Here is an 18645-nt window from a genome sequence, read left to right on the forward strand (position 1 = left end):
CCATGTTACCGTCTGTCTGCCGTACAGTCCTACCGTGTTACCGTCTGTCTGCCGTACAGTCCTACCATGTTACCGTCTGTCTGCCGTACAGTACTACCGTGTTACTGTCTGTCTGCCGTACAGTCCTACCATGTTACGGTCTGTCTGCCGTACAGTCCTACCGTGTTACTGTCTGTCTGCCGTACAGTCCTACCATGTTACGGTCTGTCTGCCGTACAGTCCTACCGTGTTACTGTCTGTCTGCCGTACAGTCCTACCATGTTACCGTCTGTCTGCCGTACATTCCTACCGTGTTACTGTCTGTCTGCCGTACAGTCCTACCATGTTACCGTCTGTCTGCCGTACAGGCCTACCGTGTTACTGTCTGTCTGCCGTACAGTCCTACCATGTTACGGTCTGTCTGTTGGTCTATATTCCAGTTTGACAGGCAGTTCTTCTGGATATTTAACATTTAGTTAAAGCAGCAAAGTTACGGAAGCCAAGAGAGGCGCTAAACATATTCGTTATACTAACTGTTCAACACAATATCACAGAGAGTTGAAACCTAGAAACAATTTGCAACATCAGATTTGTTGAATTAATATTTTCGTAAACGTTACCATGGTGAAAACAGAGACTCCTGTGGTAGAAAGTAACACACTGAAGGTATTCCACAGGTATACCAGAGTTGACAGCCTCTCCAGTATACCTGACTCTAGTGTATTCCAGGGTACTTACAAAACCATCCATAGCCCAGGTCTCCTCGGTAACCCGGCTATACGTGCTGTGGGACAGGGCTTTCATCTGGTACAGCAGCAGCATTAACCTGGCCTCACGGTTCTTATACACTCCTGGAGGAGAGGAGAGGAGAGGAGGGGAGAGGAGGGGAGGAGTGGAGAGGAGAGGAGAGGAGAGGAGAGGAGGGGAGAGGAGAGGAGAGGAGAAGAGAGGAGGGGAGAGAGGAGGGGAGGGGAGATGAGAGGAAAGGAGAGAGGAGAGGAGAGGAGAGGAGAGGAGAGGAGAGGAGAGGAGGGGAGAGGAGAGGAGAGGAGAGGAGAGGAGAGGAGAGGAGAGGAGAGGAGAGGAGAGGAGAGGAGGGGAGAGGAGAGGAGAGGAGTCAGCACAGCTTACTACAGATCTCTTTTCAACCAATTAGATTTCTGACAGTAAACTGATTAATATGGTGAGACACAACCACAACATGCATGAAAACAACAACAACAACAAAAAGCAGAAAAAAGGCGACACGATAAATAAGTTACCAGACAGCAGGAATTCCATGTTGCTGTCGGTTAGAGTCACGTTCACTATTCCCGTGCTGCTGTTAAAACTAGTGATGGTCAAAGTCATCGGTTGTTTCTGACCCTTATAATCATAGGAGCCTCTCCAGATGAAATCAGGGGCGAAGACGTCCTCAGGGACTGGAATACAGGACATTACAGACCTCAGCAATACAGATCCTTCATTATATAGAACCATATAAAACATGATGATTATTTATTTCATTTATTTAAAAAAAAAATTCCCCTTCCATTTATGATGTTTTGCTGGTAATAATAGCTGTAAGTGGTGCTGTGTTCAGCTGTTTGTTCACCCGTAATTGCTAATAACCCATCCACAACCGCCCGACTATACAGTATGTGATAAAGTGAAAATCTGAGGCCCTCACCCAATCTGTTAATATCGAAAACGTTCTGTTCTTAAGTTTTTCACCTTCAGAACAAACTCAATTCGTCGGGTCATGGACTCTACAAGGTGTCGAAAGCGTTCCACAGGGATGCTGGCCCATGTTGACTCCAATGCTTCCCACAGTTGTGTCAAGTTGGCTGGATGTCCTTTGGGTGGTGGACCATTGTTGATACAAACTGTTGAGCGTGAAAAAACCAGCAGCGTTGCAGTTCTTGACATACTCAAACTGGTGTGCCTGGCACCGACTACCATACTGCATTCAAAGGCCCTTAAATATTTTGTCTTGCCCATTCACCCTCTGAATGACACATATACACAATCCATGTCTCAACTGTCTCAAGGCTTAAACATCATTCTTTAACCTGTCTGTCTCCTCCCCTTCATCTACACTGATTAAAGTGGATTTAACAAGTGACATCAATAAGGGATCATATCTTTCACCTGGACTCACCTGGTCAGCCTATGTCATGGAAAGAGCAGGTGTTCTTAATGTTTTGTCCAGTCAGTATGGATAACTACCATAAGTAGCTATGTAACAATCTCCTTTGTAAAGTTACTGTATTCTTCTTACCATGTAAAGTTACTGTATTCTTCTTACCAAGTAAAGTTACTGTATTCTTCTTACCATGTAAAGTTACTGTATTATTCTTACCAAGTAAAGTTACTGTATTATTCTTACCAAGTAAAGTTACTGTATTCTTCTTACCATGTAAAGTTACTGTATTATTCTTACCAAGTAAAGTTACTGTATTCTTCTTACCATGTAAAGTTACTGTATTCTTCTTACCATGTAAAGTTACTGTATTATTCTTACCATGTAAAGTTACTGTATTATTCTTACCATGTAAAGTTACTGTATTCTTCTTACCATGTAAAGTTACTGTATTCTTCTTACCATGTAAAGTTACTATATTCTTCTTACCATGTAAAGTTACTGTATTCTTCTTACCATGTAAAGTTACTGTATTTTTCTTACCATGTATGTTGGGGCTTGGCGTTCCCTGTAAGGTTGCGGTAGGTTTCTCTGTCAGTTTGGAGCCCACTGGAAAGAAACATAGAATTATGTATCTCACAAATCAGAGCTGTTTCAGAGCACAGCAGTAACACCCTCGGGATGTTATCAAAAATAAACACTTCATGACTGTGTTGCAAACACAGTACCTCTCCTTAATGTTGCAGAGCCTGCAGGGAAGATACATACTGTGTGTGTGTGTGTGTGTGTGTGTGTGTGTGTGTGTGTGTGTGTGTGTGTGTGTGTACATTTTACATCAGCTCTCAGAGAATAGAGTTTCTAACGCAACACAACATGATAGTTACTGAGATACAACGGCACTGTGGAACAAATGTAGACGATTCTTCCAGGTGCTGTTTACGGCAGGAAGAGATTCTTCCAGGTGCTGTTTACGGCAGGAAGAGATTCTTCCAGGTGCTGCTGACGGCAGGAAGAGATTATTCCAGGTGCTGTTTACGGCAGGAAGAGATTCTTCCAGGTGCTGCTGACGGCAGGAAGAGATTCTTCCAGGTGCTGTTTACGGCAGGAAGAGATTCTTCCAGGTGCTGCTGACGGCAGGAAGAGATTATTCCAGGTGCTGTTTACGGCAGGAAGAGATTCTTCCAGGTGCTGCTGACGGCAGGAAGAGATTCTTCCAGGTGCTGTTTACGGCAGGAAGAGATTCTTCCAGGTGCTGCTGACGGCAGGAAGAGATTCTTCCAGGTGCTGTTTACGGCAGGAAGAGATTCTTCCAGGTGCTGTTTACGGCAGGAAGAGATTCTTCCAGGTGCTGCTGACGGCAGGAAGAGATTATTCCAGGTGCTGTTTACGGCAGGAAGAGATTCTTCCAGGTGCTGTTTACGGCAGGAAGAGATTCTTCCAGGTGCTGCTGACGGCAGGAAGAAATTCTTCCAGGTGCTGTTTACGGCAGGAAGAGATTCTTCCAGGTGCTGTTTACGGAAGGAAGAGATTCTTCCAGGTGCTGTTTACGGCAGGAAGAGATTCTTCCAGGTGCTGTTTACGGCAGGAAGAGATTCTACCAGGTGCTGCTGACGGCAGGAAGAGATTCTTCCAGGTGCTGCTGACGGCAGGAAGAGATTCTTCCAGGTGCTGTTTACGGCAGGAAGAGATTCTTCCAGGTGCTGCTGACGGCAGGAAGAGATTCTTCCAGGTGCTGTTTACGGCAGGAAGAGATTCTTCCAGGTGCTGCTGATGGCAGGAAGAGATTCTTCCAGGTGCTGTTTACGGCAGGAAGAGATTTTTCCAGGTGCTGCTGTTCCAGCCATAACCAGCTTTCTGCAGTACCTCTGTTCCAGCCATAACCAGCTTTCTACAGTACTTCTGTTCCAGCTATAACCAGCTTTCTGCAGTACTTCTGTTCCAGCCATAACCAGCTTTCTGCAGTACTTCTGTTCCAGCCATAACCAGCTTTCTACAGTACTTCTGTTCCAGCCATAACCAGCTTTCTGCAGTACTTCTGTTCCAGCCATAACCAGCTTTCTGCAGTACTTCTGTTCCAGCCATAACCAGCTTTCTACAGTACTTCTGTTCCAGCCATAACCAGCTTTCTGCAGTACTTCTGTTCCAGCCATAACCAGCTTTCTGCAGTACTTATTTTTCACATTTAGATATACATATTGTATGTTCTCATCACTGGCATTGTATCTCAGTATCTGTCAAGTTGTGTTGGAAACATATATCAATATCATAGTATAAAACCAGATAGACTTCACTTCCCTACCTCTGCAGATGGGGACCTTACCGGTCCAGCTTCCATCAGACCTGCAGACCCTGTGTTCTGACCCCCCAGACAGGATGAAGCCAGGCTGGCAGGAGTAGAGCAGGGTGTAGCCATACGGAGCCAACTCCATCCCAACCACGTCTGCATTGGGAGGGGACTTGGGCTGCTTACACGAGTGGGCTGGAGAGAAAACACACACACAGAGAGTTAATCAGGGACGTGATCAGGGAAACATATCAAAGAAGCTTGTGAAAGTATTCACCCCCCTTGGAATTTTTTTTATTTTGTTGCCTTACAACCTGGAATTAAAATTGATTTTCTGGGGGTTCGCATCCTTTGATTTACACAAAATGCCTACCACTTTGAAGATGCAAAATATTTTTTATGGTGAAACAAACAAGAAATAACACTAGAAAACAGAAAACTTGAGTGTGCATAACTATTCACCCCCCCAAAATCAATACTTTGTAGAGCCACCTTTTGCAGCAATTACAGCTACAAGTCTCTTGGGCTTTGTCTCTATAAGTTTGGCACATCTAGCCCCTGGGATTTTTGCCCATTCTTCAAGGCAAAACTCCTCCAGCTCCTTCAAGGTGGATGGGTTCCGCTGGTGTACAGCAATCTTTACGTGATACCACAGATTCTCAATTGGATTGAGGTCTGAGCTTTGACTAGGCCATTCCAAGACATTTAAATGTTTCCCCTTAAACCATTTGAGTGTTGCTTTAGCAGTATGCTTAGGGTCATTGTCCTGCTGGAAGGTGAACCTCTGTCCCAGTCTCAAATCTCTGGAAGACTGAAACAGGTTTCCCTCAAGAATTTCCCTGTATTTAGTGCCATCCATCATTCCTTCAATTCTGACCAGTTTCCCAGTCCCTGCCGATGAAAAACATTCCAACAACATGATGCTGTCACCACCATGCTTCACTGTGGGGGTGGTGTTCTCGGGGAGATGAGAGGTGTTGGGTTTGCACCAGAAATAGCATTTTCCTTGATGGCCAAAAGGCTACATTTTAGTCTCATCTGACCAGAGTACCTTCTTCCATATGTTTGGGGAGTCTCCCACATGCCTATTGGCGAACACCAAACGTGTGCTTATTTATTTTTATTTTTATCCTATGGACAGATACTCCCATCTCCACTGTGGAGCTTTGCAGCTCCTTCAGGGTTATCTTTGGTCTCTTTGTTGCCTTTCTGATTAATGCCCTCCTTGCCTGGTCTGTGATTTTTGATAGGTGGCCCTCTCTTGGCAGGTTTGTTGTGGTGACACAATCTTTCCATTTTTAAATAATGGATTTAATGGTGCTCCGTGGGATGTTCATAGTTTCTGATATTTTTTCATAACCCAACCCTGATCTGTACTTGTCCACAACTTTGTCCCTGACCTGTTTGGAGAGCTCCTTGGTCTTCATGGTGCAGCTTGCTTGGTGGTGCCCCAAGCTTAGTGGCGTTGCAGACTCTGGGGCCTTTCGGAACAGGATGTATATTTACTGTCATGTGACACTTAGATTGCACAGAGGTGGACTTTATTGAACTAATTATGTGACTTCTGAAGGTAATTGGTTGCACCAGATCTTGTTTAGGGACAACGAGGGTGAATATATACGCACGCACCACTTTCCCATTTTATTTTAATAATTTTTTTAAACAAGTTATTTTTTACATTTCACTTCCCCAATTTAAACTATTTTGTGTATGTCCATTATATTAAATCCAAATAAAAATCTATTTAAATTACAGGTTGTAATGCAACAAAATAGGAAACACACCAAAGGGGGATGAACACTTTTGCAAGGCGCCGTACACGTGGATATTGGTTTGGGGGTAGATCAGCGTGTATAGAGTGTATGGACTCAGAGAAGCAGGGTTTCCTGGGGAGCGGACCCCTGATAATGAAGAAATCAGTGTTTGTATTAGCAGGCGTCTCAGGGTTTTCCTGGTTGGTCTAAAACAAGTTGTTGGTCAAATGAGAGAGCAGTAGATGGGTTTGCATCCCAAATGGCACCCTATTCCCTATATAGTGCACTACTTTAGACCTGGACCCAATGGTACCCTATTCCCTATATAGTGCACTACTTTAGATAAGGACCCTATGGCACCCTATGCCCTATTTAGTACACTCCGTTTCACCAGAGTTCATAAGGCTCCATTTGAGACGCAGATATATATTGCCTCCCCATTAGGACTGTGAACAAAGACTGGCTGCAGTGTTGACAAAATACCAGACTGCTTTGAAGATATCCTGAATCTACTAAACCAATGAGATTAAGATATCCTGAATCTACTAAACCAATGAGATGAAGATATCCTGAATCTACTAAACCAATGAGATGAAGATATCCTGAATCTACTAAACCAAATCTACTGAATTGGCCCTTCATGTTGTTTTAGTGACAGAGTCACAGCAGTGAATTGGCCCTTCATGTTGTTTTAATGACAGAGTCACAGCAGTGAATTGGCCCTTCATGTTGTTTTAATGACAGAGTCACAGCAGTGAATTGGCCCTTCATGGCGTTTTAATGACAGAGTCACAGCAGTGAATTGACCCTTCATGTTGTTTTAATGACAGAGTCACAGCAGTGAATTGGCCCTTCATGTTGTTTTAATGACAGAGTCACAGCAGTGAATTGGCCCTTCATGGTGTTTTAATGACAGAGTCACAGCAGTGAATTGACCCTTCATGTTGTTTTAATGACAGACTCACAGCAGTGAATTGGCCCTTCATGTTGTTTTAATGACAGAGTCACAGCAGTGAATTGGCCCTTCATGTTGTTTCGATGACAGAGTCACAGCAGTGAATTGACCCTTCATGTTGTTTTAGTGACAGAGTCACAGCAGTGAATTGTCCCTTCATGTTGTTTTAATGACAGAGTCGCAACAGTGAATTGACCCTTCATGTTGTTTTAATGACAGAGTCACAGCAGTGAATTGACCCTTCATGTTGTTTTAATGACAGACTCACAGCAGTGAATTGGCCCTTCATGTTGTTTCGATGACAGAGTCACAGCAGTGAATTGACCCTTCATGTTGTTTCGATGACAGAGTCACAGCAGTGAATTGGCCCTTCATGTTGTTTTAATGACAGTGTCAGGGCAGTGAATTGACCCTTCATGTTGTTTCGATGACAGAGTCACAGCAGCGAATTGGCCCTTCATGTTGTTTTAGTGACAGAGTCACAGCAGTGAATTGGCCCTTCATGTTGTTTTAATGACATTAACTCTAATCGGGCGTGAAAGAAAACAGGGAAGATGAAAGGGCTATGTTCTGCTCCTCAGAGAGGAGAAGATGGAGGAGGGAGGAGGAGGGAGGAGAGGGAGGGAGGGGGAGGGAGGGAGGAGAGGGAGGAGGAGGAGGGAGGAGAGGGAGGGAGGGGGAGGGAGGGAGGAGAGGGAGGAGGAGGGAGGGAGGAGGGATAAAGACAGTGTCTCAGGGGGCTCTCTCTCTCTCTCGCTCCTCTTCATCTCTCCCTCCTCCCTTCCTCTCCCCCCTTCCTCTCTCCCGCTGAGAGTAGATGAAATGAGAGGCTGTGGCTGTCTCCAGCTGCAGGACGGCTCACACACAGACATGGGTAGGAGGGGGACGTTAGGGAGGAGGAGGGAGGACCAAGACCAAGCCTCAACCACAGTGGGGCCAGACAGGACAGGACAGGACCAGACAGGACCAGACAGGACCAGGCAGGACCACACAGGACCAGACAGGACCAGACAGGATCAGACAGGACAGGACCAGACAGGACCACACAGGACAGGACCACACAGGACCAGACAGGATCAGACAGGACAGAACCGGACAGGACCAGACAGGACAGGACCAGGCAGGACAGGACCAGACAAGACCACACAGGACAGTACCAGACAGGACCAGACAGGACATGACCACACAGGACCAGACAGGACCACACAGGACCAGACAGGACCAGAGGGGACCACACAGAACCAGACAGGACATGACCACACAGGACCAGACAGGACAGGACCAGACAGGACCAGACAGGACCAGAGACTCAAATAACACCCTATTCCCTATGTAGTGCACTACTTTAGACCAGGGCCCTATTCCCTATGTAGTGCACTACTTTAGACCACGGCCCTATTCCCTATGTAGTGCACTACTTTTGACCAGGGCCCTATTCCCTATGTAGTGCACTACTTTAGACCAGGGCCCTATTCCTTATGTAGTGCACTACTTTAGACCAGGGCCCTATTCCCTATGTAGTGCACTACTTTAGACCAGGGCCCTATTCCCTATGTAGTGCACTACTTTTGACCAGGGCCCATAGGGTGCCATTTGAGATGGACATCCTGTCCTTATGACAGCTGGCTACTTGTTTGGACCAGACAGGACAGGACCACACAGGACCAGACAGGACAGGACCACACAGGACCACATAGGACCACACAGTAGCAACAAAAAACAGACAGACAGACAGACAGACAGACAGACAGACAGACAGACAGACAGACAGACAGACAGACAGACAGACAGACAGACAGACAGAATGGGAACATTTTGAGGAGGGGAGGAGAAGAGAGGGCCAGAACCGAACAGCACCATTTGAATGGCTAACCCCAGCCAAGCCTCAACCACAGTGGGACTGGCCAGGACAGGCCAGGACAGGCCAGGACCAGCCAGGACCAGCCAGGACAGACCAGGACAGGCCAGGACAAGCCAGGACAGACCAGGACAGGCCAGGACAGGCCAGGACCAGCCAGGACCAGCCAGGACCAGCCAGGACCAGCCAGGACAGGCCAGGACAGGCCAGGACCAGCCAGGACCAGCCAGGACAGGCCAGGACCAGCCATGACCAGCCAGGACCAGCCAGGACCAGCCAGGACCAGCCGGGACAGGAACACACCACATGGCAGTGCAGTAGACAGATCAGACAGACCACTGAGATACTGGACATAAATAAGCACACAGGCACAGCGTTGGTTTATAACTGGAGGATACAGACGTTGTATTAGCTAACAAAGCCATTTTTCATCAAAGGGTATTTCTAATGGGGATTCTGTCTAGGGGAGTAGTTATGGAATAGTGATTACGAAATATCATTTTCATCAGCATTTACAGCAATAAATCATAATCCTATGCAAATGTGTACAGTACTAATGTTCCCTTTTAATGTTGGATGAATAAGTGTAAATAGCACATACTTATCACTCTTAAAATACTAACGTTAAATACATCAGTCATGTGTTTACTCCACATGTGATGTGACGGGTCCCAGTGGAAAAGCCCCTCTGGTTTAGAAAAACAGCCAGCGATTGGCCCGGCACCAGCCCTACACGCTTCAGGCTACACTACACATCAGTAATCATGTCAACAACACTTCACTGGTAGACAGACTCATAAAGGCATGGTGTTGATTGCAGAGTGGAGCAGGAGATGTGGAGTGGAAAGGAGAGGAGGGAGGAGGGAGGAGAGAGGAAGAGGAGAGTGGAGAGAGGAGAGAGGAGAGGAGAGAGGAGAGAGGAGAAAGGAGGGAGGAGAGAGGAGAGAGGAGGGAGGAGAGAGGAGAGAGGAGAGAGGGGGGAGGAGAGAGGAGAGAGGAGGGAGGAGAGAGGAGAGTGGAGAGTGGAGAGAGGAGAGAGGAGAGGAGAGAGGAGAGAGGAGAAAGGAGAGAGGAGAAAGGAGGGAGGAGAGAGGAGAGGAGAGAGGAGAGAGGAGAGAGGAGGGAGGAGAGAGGAGAGAGGAGGGAGGAGAGAGGAGAGAGGGGGGAGGAGAGAGGAGAGAGGAGGGAGGAGAGAGGAGAGTGGAGAGTGGAGAGAGGAGAGAGGAGAGGAGAGGTTGTGAGAGCAGAGAGTGAGGAGAGGAGAGAGGACTGAGGTATAGGAGAGGAGAGAGGACTGAGGACTGAGGACTGAGGAATAGGAGAGGGGAGAGAGGCGAGAGGAGAGGTGGAGGGAGAAGAGACAGACAGACAAGAAGAGGTAAGGCGAGGAAGATGACAGAGGAAGAGATAAGTAGAGCTCACGGATGCATGTTGGCTGAGAGCCGCTCCAGGTGAGGTCAGACAGGCAGAGTCGGGTGGTGGAACCCTGGAGTAGGTGGCCCTGCTGGCACTGGAACTCCACCTTACTGCCCACCTGGTTCAGAGAGACAGACAGAGAGACAGACATTACTAACCCCCTTACTGCCCACCTGGTTCAGAGAGACAGACAGACAGACAGACATGACTAACCCCCTTACTGCCCACCTGGTTCAGAGAGACAGACAGACAGACAGACATTACTAACCCCCTTACTGCCCACCTGGTTCAGAGAGACAGACAGACAGACAGACAGACAGACAGACAGACAGACAGACAGACAGACAGACAGACAGACAGACAGACAGACAGACAGACAGAGAGAGAGACATTACTAAACCCCTTACTGCCCACCTGGTTCAGAGAGACAGACAGACAGACAGACAGAGAGACAGAGAGACAGAGAGACAGACAGACAGACAGACAGACAGACAGACAGACAGACAGACAGACAGAGACAGAGACACAGACAGACAGACAGACAGACAGACAGACAGACAGACAGACAGACAGACAGACAGACAGACAGACAGACAGACAGACAGACAGACAGACCATGACTAAACTGATGGTGTATCTCTAAGAGGAAATATGTTATTTCAGGATAAAAATGTAGGATCTTAATTTAAGCCAGTTTGCTACAGAAGGAAAATAATCTTTCAGCAGCAGGACATGTGGATTATAATGAATGGATATTTGGTGTTGGGTTGATACATTTTATACACCTGTCAGCAACGGGTGTGACTGAAATAGAAGGGGTGTCCACATACTTTTGTATATCTAGTGTATTAATTACAAATGGAAAATACACTGGAACTTCAGAGCTGAGAACAATTTATTTTATTTAACCTTTATTTAACTAGACAAGTCAGTTAAGAACAAATTCTTATTTACAATGACGGCCTACCCCGGCCAAACCCTAACCCGGACGACGCTGGGCCAATTGTGCGCCGTCCCATGGGACACCCAATCATGGCCAGTTGTGATACAGACTGGAATCGAACCAGGGTCTGTGGTGACGCCTCTAGCACTGAGATGCAGTGCCTTAGACCGCTGAACCATTCAGGCACCCCCCAAAACTCTTAGGATGACTCCAGTTTAGTCTAATTAACCCCAAAAGACAGTTAAGTCTAATTAACCTAAAAAGACAGTTCAGTCTAATTAACCTAAAAAGACAGTTCAGTCTAATTAACCTAAAAAGACAGTTTAGTCTAATTAACCCCAAAAGACAGTTAAGTCTAATTAACCTCCAAAAGACAGTTTAGTCTAATTAGCCTAAAAAGACAGTTTAGTCTAATTAGCCTAAAAAGACAGTCTTGTCTGTTAACTGCATTAGTCATTTCACAACAGTATTTTTTTTCAGTATTTATATTGCATCACTATTGGAAATGTGTGTAGAGCACATCAAATGAACTAAGGAGTTCTCAGAGAGAGGGAGTGAGAGAGAGAGAGAGAGAGAGAGAGAGAGAGAGAGAGAGAGAGAGAGAGAGAGAGAGAGAGAGAGAGAGAGAGAGAGGAGAGAGAGAGAGAGAGAGAGAGAGAGAGAGAGAGAGACAGAGAGAGAGAGACAGAGAGAGAGACAGAGAGAGAGACAGAGAGAGAGACAGAGAGAGAGACAGAGAGAGAGAAGAGACAGAGAGACACAGAGAGAGAGAGAGAGACACACAGAGAGAGAGTGAGTGAGTGAGTGAGTGAGTGAGTGAGTGAGTGAGTGAGTGAGAGACAGAGTTGAAGGAAGTGTGTATCTGAATGTCCTGCTGAGATGAAATGTCTTGCAGCCTGCCATGCCTTGCCTTACGCCAACATAACATCATCCAACAGAATCATCCAACAGAATACAAGATGATTCCAATCCAGACACATTTAGATCTTCCAGCTGGTGGGTTGGACTGCCTTCGAAATGATCCTGTGGTTTCACATGTCATCACATCTCAGTACAGTCCCAGTCTAACATACTGCACCCTCAGAGTCCCAGTCTAACATACTGCACCCTCAGAGTCCCAGTCTAACATACTGCACCCTCAGAGTCCCAGTCTAACATACTGCACCCTCAGAGTCCCAGTCTAACATACTGCACCCTCAGAGTCCCAGTCTAACATACTGCACCCTCAGAGTCCCAGTCTAACATACTGCACCCTCAGAGTCCCAGTCTAACATACTGCACCCTCAGAGTCCCAGTCTAACATACTGCACCCTCAGAGTCCCAGTCTAACATACTGCACCCTCAGAACAGGACAGTTTTAAACCTTACGGTACTCTATCATCGTTGGTACAGTACAGTCCCAGTCTAACATACTGCACCCTCAGAACGGGACAGTTTTAAACCTTACGATACTCTATCATCGTTGGTACAGTACAGTCCCAGTCTAACATACTGCACCCTCAGAACGGGACAGTTTTAAACCTTACAGTACTCTATCATCGTTGGTACAGCACAGTCCCAGTCTAACATACTGCATCCTCAGAACGGGACAGTTTTAAACCTTACGGTACTCTATCATCGTTGGTACAGTACAGTCCCAGTCTAACATACTGCATCCTCAGAACGGGACAGTTTTAAACCTTACGGTACTCTATCATCGTTGGTACAGTACAGTCCCAGTCTAACATACTGCACCCTCAGAACCGGACAGTTTTAAACCTTACGGTACTCTATCATCGTTGGTACAGTACAGTCCCAGTCTAACATACTGCATCCTCAGAACGGGACAGTTTTAAACCTTACGGTACTCTATCATCGTTGGTACAGTACAGTCCCAGTCTAACATACTGCACTGGGATTCAAAATGGTCACCACTTTCTTTGGTAAAATGCTGAGAGAATGGGGCTGGGGAAATGTAACCACTCTCAAATTCATAGACAGAGCTATGAATGCAAGGACTGACCGTCTATGAGTTTAAAATGATTTGTTTTAACCATGGATGTACCAATCCCAGATTGCCACTTTAAAAGATATCTAGTACAGAACACAGTTCTTTATAGCGTACCTTGAAGCCCAGGCTGATGTTCATGGAGCCGTATTCAGGTGTTCCTGGGTTCTCACAGGTCGTCCTGGATGGTTCTAGAAGGACATAGATCATAATCACCCTGGGTTACTATCACGATGATGAGTCAGCCATATCTACGGAAGCATAGATCGCACTTTGTAGAGTCTTTTAAACATATGGGGGCCGATTCAGACCCGATTCAGACCCGATTCAGACCCGATTCAGACCCGAATTATGCTCACGTAAATGGCGTATTCGTACCTTGACTTAAATCCATCATAATTGCACCACCTTTGATGAAACGATCAATAAGGTCTAGCATAATTGTCGGTTCTAAGTGGAACAGCATCTTCCCTCTTTTTTTGTGATAGATATAACACCATTCTCTATGCACCGTCAGTTACACATTAATAACAGCTATTGGTCAGATCCAGGTAAATGAGTCAGCTGTTTGTTGGACAAGGGGACTGTAAATATACACTAGCCGTTCAAAAAGTTTAGGGTCACTTAGAAAATGTCCTTCTTTTTGCTTCATTAAATAGTACCTGCAAAATACCAGTCAACAGTGAAGAGGCGACTCCGGGGACGCTGACCTTCTAAGCAGAGTTGCAAAGAAAAAGCAATATCTCAGACTGGCCAATAGAAATATTAAGATGGGCAAAAGAACACTGGAGAGAGGAACTCTGCCTAGAAGGCCAGCATCCCAGAGTTGTCTCTTCACTGTTGACGATGAGACTGGTGTTTTGCGGGTACTATTTAATGAAGCTGCCAGTTGAGAACTTGTGAGGCGTCTGTTTCTCAAACTAGACACTCTAATGTACTTGTCCTCTTGCTCAGTTGTGCACCGGGGCCTCCCACTCCTCTTTCTATTCTGGTTAGAGCCAGTTCGCACTGTTCTGTGAAGGGAGTAGTACACGGCGTTGTACGAGATCTTCAGTTTCTTGGCAATTTCTCGCATGGAATAGCCTTCATTTCTCAGAACAAGAATAGACTGACGAGTTTCAGAAGAAAGTTCTTTGTTTCTGGCCATTTTGAGCCTGTAATCGAACACACAAATGCTGATGCTCCAGATACTCAACTAGTCTAAAGAAGGCCAGTTTTATTGCTTATTTGCAGAACAACAGTTTTTAGCTGTGCTAACATAATTGCAAAAGGGTTTTCTAATGATCAATTAGCCTTTTAAAATTATAAACTTGGATTAGCTAACACAATGTGCCATTAGAACACAGGAGTGATGGTCCTCTGTACGCCTATGTAGATATTCCATAAAGAATCAGCTGTATCCAGCTACAATAGTAATTTACAACATTAACAATGTCTACACTGTATTTCTGATCAATTTGAAGTTATTTTAATGGACAATTTTTTTTGCATTTCTTTCAAAAACAAGGAGATTTCTAAGTGACCCCAAACTTTTGAACGGTAGTGTAAATGACAATTGTTTAAGATCTATATCAGCTGATGTAAGAAGGGCTTTATAAATAAATTTGATTTGACATTTGATTTGATATTTGACCTTATGATCGCTGGAGACAAATGTGAAACCAGTCATACGGCAGCAAACTGAAGCATATCAACATATCAACTTTTCCACAGTGAAGTTTATGAAACGCTGGCCTTATAGCTTGCAGGGATGACATTTGGAGAGCCAAGCTATAGGCTTCTAGCCTCCTACAAGCCATCTGGATCTCTGTCTCTTTGTAGGGATACTGTAGCTTGCCAGATCAAGATGGTTCATGCTAACAGGCTTCTTTAGCCATGCTCCAAATTACAGTTTGGCACCAAACATACCATTTATGATTTAAGGAATGTTTTCATTATGTGCTCAGACTTTTCACAGCATTTTTATTTTATTTTTTACAATTTGTTTATCATGTTAAATATTAGCCACTATCGGTACATTTTGGATCATTCCATTTACATCGTTAGTTTAACACTTTAACGATTCAATCAAACCACTTTATTTTTGATTCACCAACATATTTTTTAACGCATAAAATTTCTCCCCAAAATGTATTTATGAATACTTTCATAACCCTAAATAATATAAAAGATCAGAGTATTTTTTAAATCTGTAATGCGTGCGTACTGGCGGCAGAGAAGTCAGGCGCAGGAGAGCAAAGACTGTGTTACAACGGTGCAGTTTAATAATCAAAATCACCGTGAACAAAACACAATAAATAAATACAATGGGACGAAACCCTTCGCACGCCAGACATAACTTGCACAAACTCTTACAATCAACAATACCGGACAAGGACATGAGGGGGAACAGAGGGTTAAATATACACAACATGTAATTGAAGGGATTGAAACCAGGTGTGTGGGAAGACAAGACAAAACAAATGGAAAATGAAAGGTGGAACGGCGATGGCTAGAAGAACGGTGACGTCGACCGCCGAAACGTCGCCCGAACAAGGAGAGGGACCGACTTCGGAGGAAGTCGTGACAAAATCTACCAATTGGTGCTGAAAAGGAGATTTCTTTCACGTTCCTTTCTTTCATCGATCCCTAATAATCTGAACCGTTCAATCCATACATTCTAGTGAGTCTGTCGAGAAAATACAAAATTAAAGGTACACCAAATTTAAAGGGATGGTCAAGAAAAATGTATTGAAAATCCTATTGAATGAAAACTCCACATTTCCTGTCTGAATCGGGCCCAAGATGATACCTCTGTCATTACTGGATGTACAGTGATAATATATCGTGGAGGAGCTAGAGATGATGTGAGAAAAGCAACCAGAGTACCCCACCTTGACAATGATGATGTGAGAAAAGCAACCAGAGTACCCCACCTTGACAATGATGATGACTACTCTGTCATTACTGTTAACTATGATAACTGTGCCAGCGACATTTTGCTACACTGATTGATGTTGTTACCTATAGACTGTAGCTGCTACAGTATGATGTTGTTACCTATAGACTGTAGCTGTTACAGTATGATGTTGTGTTACCTATAGACTGTAGCTGCTACAGTATGATGTTGTTACCTATAGACTGTAGCTGCTACAGTATGATGTTGTGTTACCTATAGACTGTAGCTGCTACAGTATGATGTTGTTACCTATAGACTGTAGCTGTTACAGTATGATGTTGTGTTACCTATAGACTGTAGCTGTTACAGTATGATGTTGTGTTACCTATAGACTGTAGCTGTTACAGTATGATGTTACCTATAGACTGTAGCTGTTACAGTATGATGTTGTTACCTATAGACTGTAGCTGTTACAGTATGATGGTGTTACCTATAGACTGTAGCTGTTACAGTATGATGTTGTTACCTATAGACTGTAGCTGTTACAGTATGATGTTGTTACCTATAGACTGTAGCTGTTACAGTATGATGTTACCTATAGACTGTAGCTGTTACAGTATGATGTTGTTGTTACCTATAGACTGTAGCTGTTACAGTATGATGTTGTTGTTACCTATAGACTGTAGCTGTTACAGTATGTTGTTACCTATAGACTGTAGCTGTTACAGTATGATGTTGTTACCTATAGACTGTAGCTGTTACAGTATGATGGTGTTACCTATAGACTGTAGCTGTTACAGTATGATGTTACCTATAGACTGTAGCTGTTACAGTATGATGTTGTTGTTACCTATAGACTGTAGTTGTTACAGTATGATGTTGTTACCTATAGACTGTAGCTGTTACAGTATGATGTTGTTACCTATAGACTGTAGCTGTTACGGTATGATGTTGTTACCTATAGACTGTAGCTGTTACAGTATGATGTTACCTATAGACTGTAGCTGTTACAGTATGATGTTGTTACCTATAGACTGTAGCTGCTACAGTATGATGTTGTTACCTATAGACTGTAGCTGTTACAGTATGATGTTGTTACCTATAGACTGTAGCTGTTACAGTATGATGTTGTTGTTACCTATAGACTGTAGCTGTTACAGTATGATGTTGTTACCTATAGACTGTAGCTGTTACAGTATGTTGTTACCTATAGACTGTAGCTGTTACAGTATGATGTTGTTACCTATAGACTGTAGCTGTTACAGTATGTTGTTACCTATAGACTGTAGCTGCTACAGTATGATGTTGTTACCTATAGACTGTAGCTGTTACAGTATGATGTTGTTGTTACCTATAGACTGTAGCTGTTACAGTATGATGTTGTTACCTATAGACTGTAGCTGTTACAGTATGATGGTGTTACCTATAGACTGTAGCTGTTACGGTATGATGTTGTTACCTACCTATGCATCGTGGCTGAGATCCGCTCCAGGTGCTGTCGTCCTGACAGATGCGTGCAGTTGACCCCACCAGGACATAGGGGGCGCTACAGCTGAAGGTGACCTCTGACTTGTAGATTAAACTCCTTCCTTCTCTTTTTCCCTTGGCTGGGGTACCAGGGTCTCCACAGAACCTGGCTGGAATGGAGAGGCCCAAAACATTGGCTTTTTAGTTCACTGACTTCATCCTGACTCATAAACATTGGCTTTTTAGTTCACTGAATTCATCCTGACTCATAAACATTGGCTTTTTAGTTCACTGAATTCATCCTGACTCCTAAACATTGGCTTTTTAGGTCACTGAATTCATCCTGACTCCTAAACATTGGCTTTTTAGTTCACTGAATTCATCCTGACTCATAAACATTGGCTTTAGTTCACTGAATTCATCCTGACTCATAAACATTGGCTTTAGTTCACTGAATTCATCCTGACTCCTAAACATTGGCTTTTTAGTTCACTGAATTCATCCTGACTCATAAGCATTGGCTTTTTAGTTCACTGAATTCATCCTGACTGATAAACATTGGCTTTTTAGTTCACTGAATTCATCCTGACTCATAAACATTGGCTTTTTAGGTCACTGAATTCATCCTGACTCCTAAACATTGGCTTTTTAGTTCACTGAATTCATCCTGACTCAAAAACATTGTCTTTAGTTCACTGAATTCATCCTGACTCATAAACATTGGCTTTTTAGGTCACTGAATTCATCCTGACTCATAAACATTGGCTTTAGTTCACTGAATTCATCCTGACTCATAAACATTGTCTTTAGTTCACTGAATTCATCCTGACTCATAAATGAAACAAATTCCTCACTCATGTTTGTTTTATCCATGTTTATAGTGCACGGGCAGATCATATGCATATTAGATGGCTGGACTGGAGAGACCCAAAACCCTGGCTTTAATTCAGTGGGTGATACTTCATTTATTCCAGGGGTGTCCAACTCATTCCATGTGAGGGC

At 44.4% G+C, this 18645-nt stretch overlaps 1 protein-coding gene across 1 annotated transcript in view; it reads right to left on the reverse strand.

Annotated features, from left to right (window-relative positions):
* The window catches only part of LOC115187885 (CUB and sushi domain-containing protein 3-like), a 1475978-nt gene that overhangs the window by 4497 nt on the left and 1452836 nt on the right, over positions 1-18645 (reverse strand). Inside the window, 7 exon segments of the mRNA XM_029746934.1 lie at positions 718-830; positions 1242-1400; positions 2645-2710; positions 4401-4580; positions 10375-10486; positions 13416-13489; positions 17640-17813. Of these exon segments, the coding sequence (XP_029602794.1) occupies positions 718-830; positions 1242-1400; positions 2645-2710; positions 4401-4580; positions 10375-10486; positions 13416-13489; positions 17640-17813 (878 nt within the window).

Source organism: Salmo trutta, unplaced genomic scaffold (genome assembly GCF_901001165.1).
Source record: "Salmo trutta unplaced genomic scaffold, fSalTru1.1, whole genome shotgun sequence".
Lineage (NCBI taxonomy): Eukaryota > Metazoa > Chordata > Actinopteri > Salmoniformes > Salmonidae > Salmo > Salmo trutta.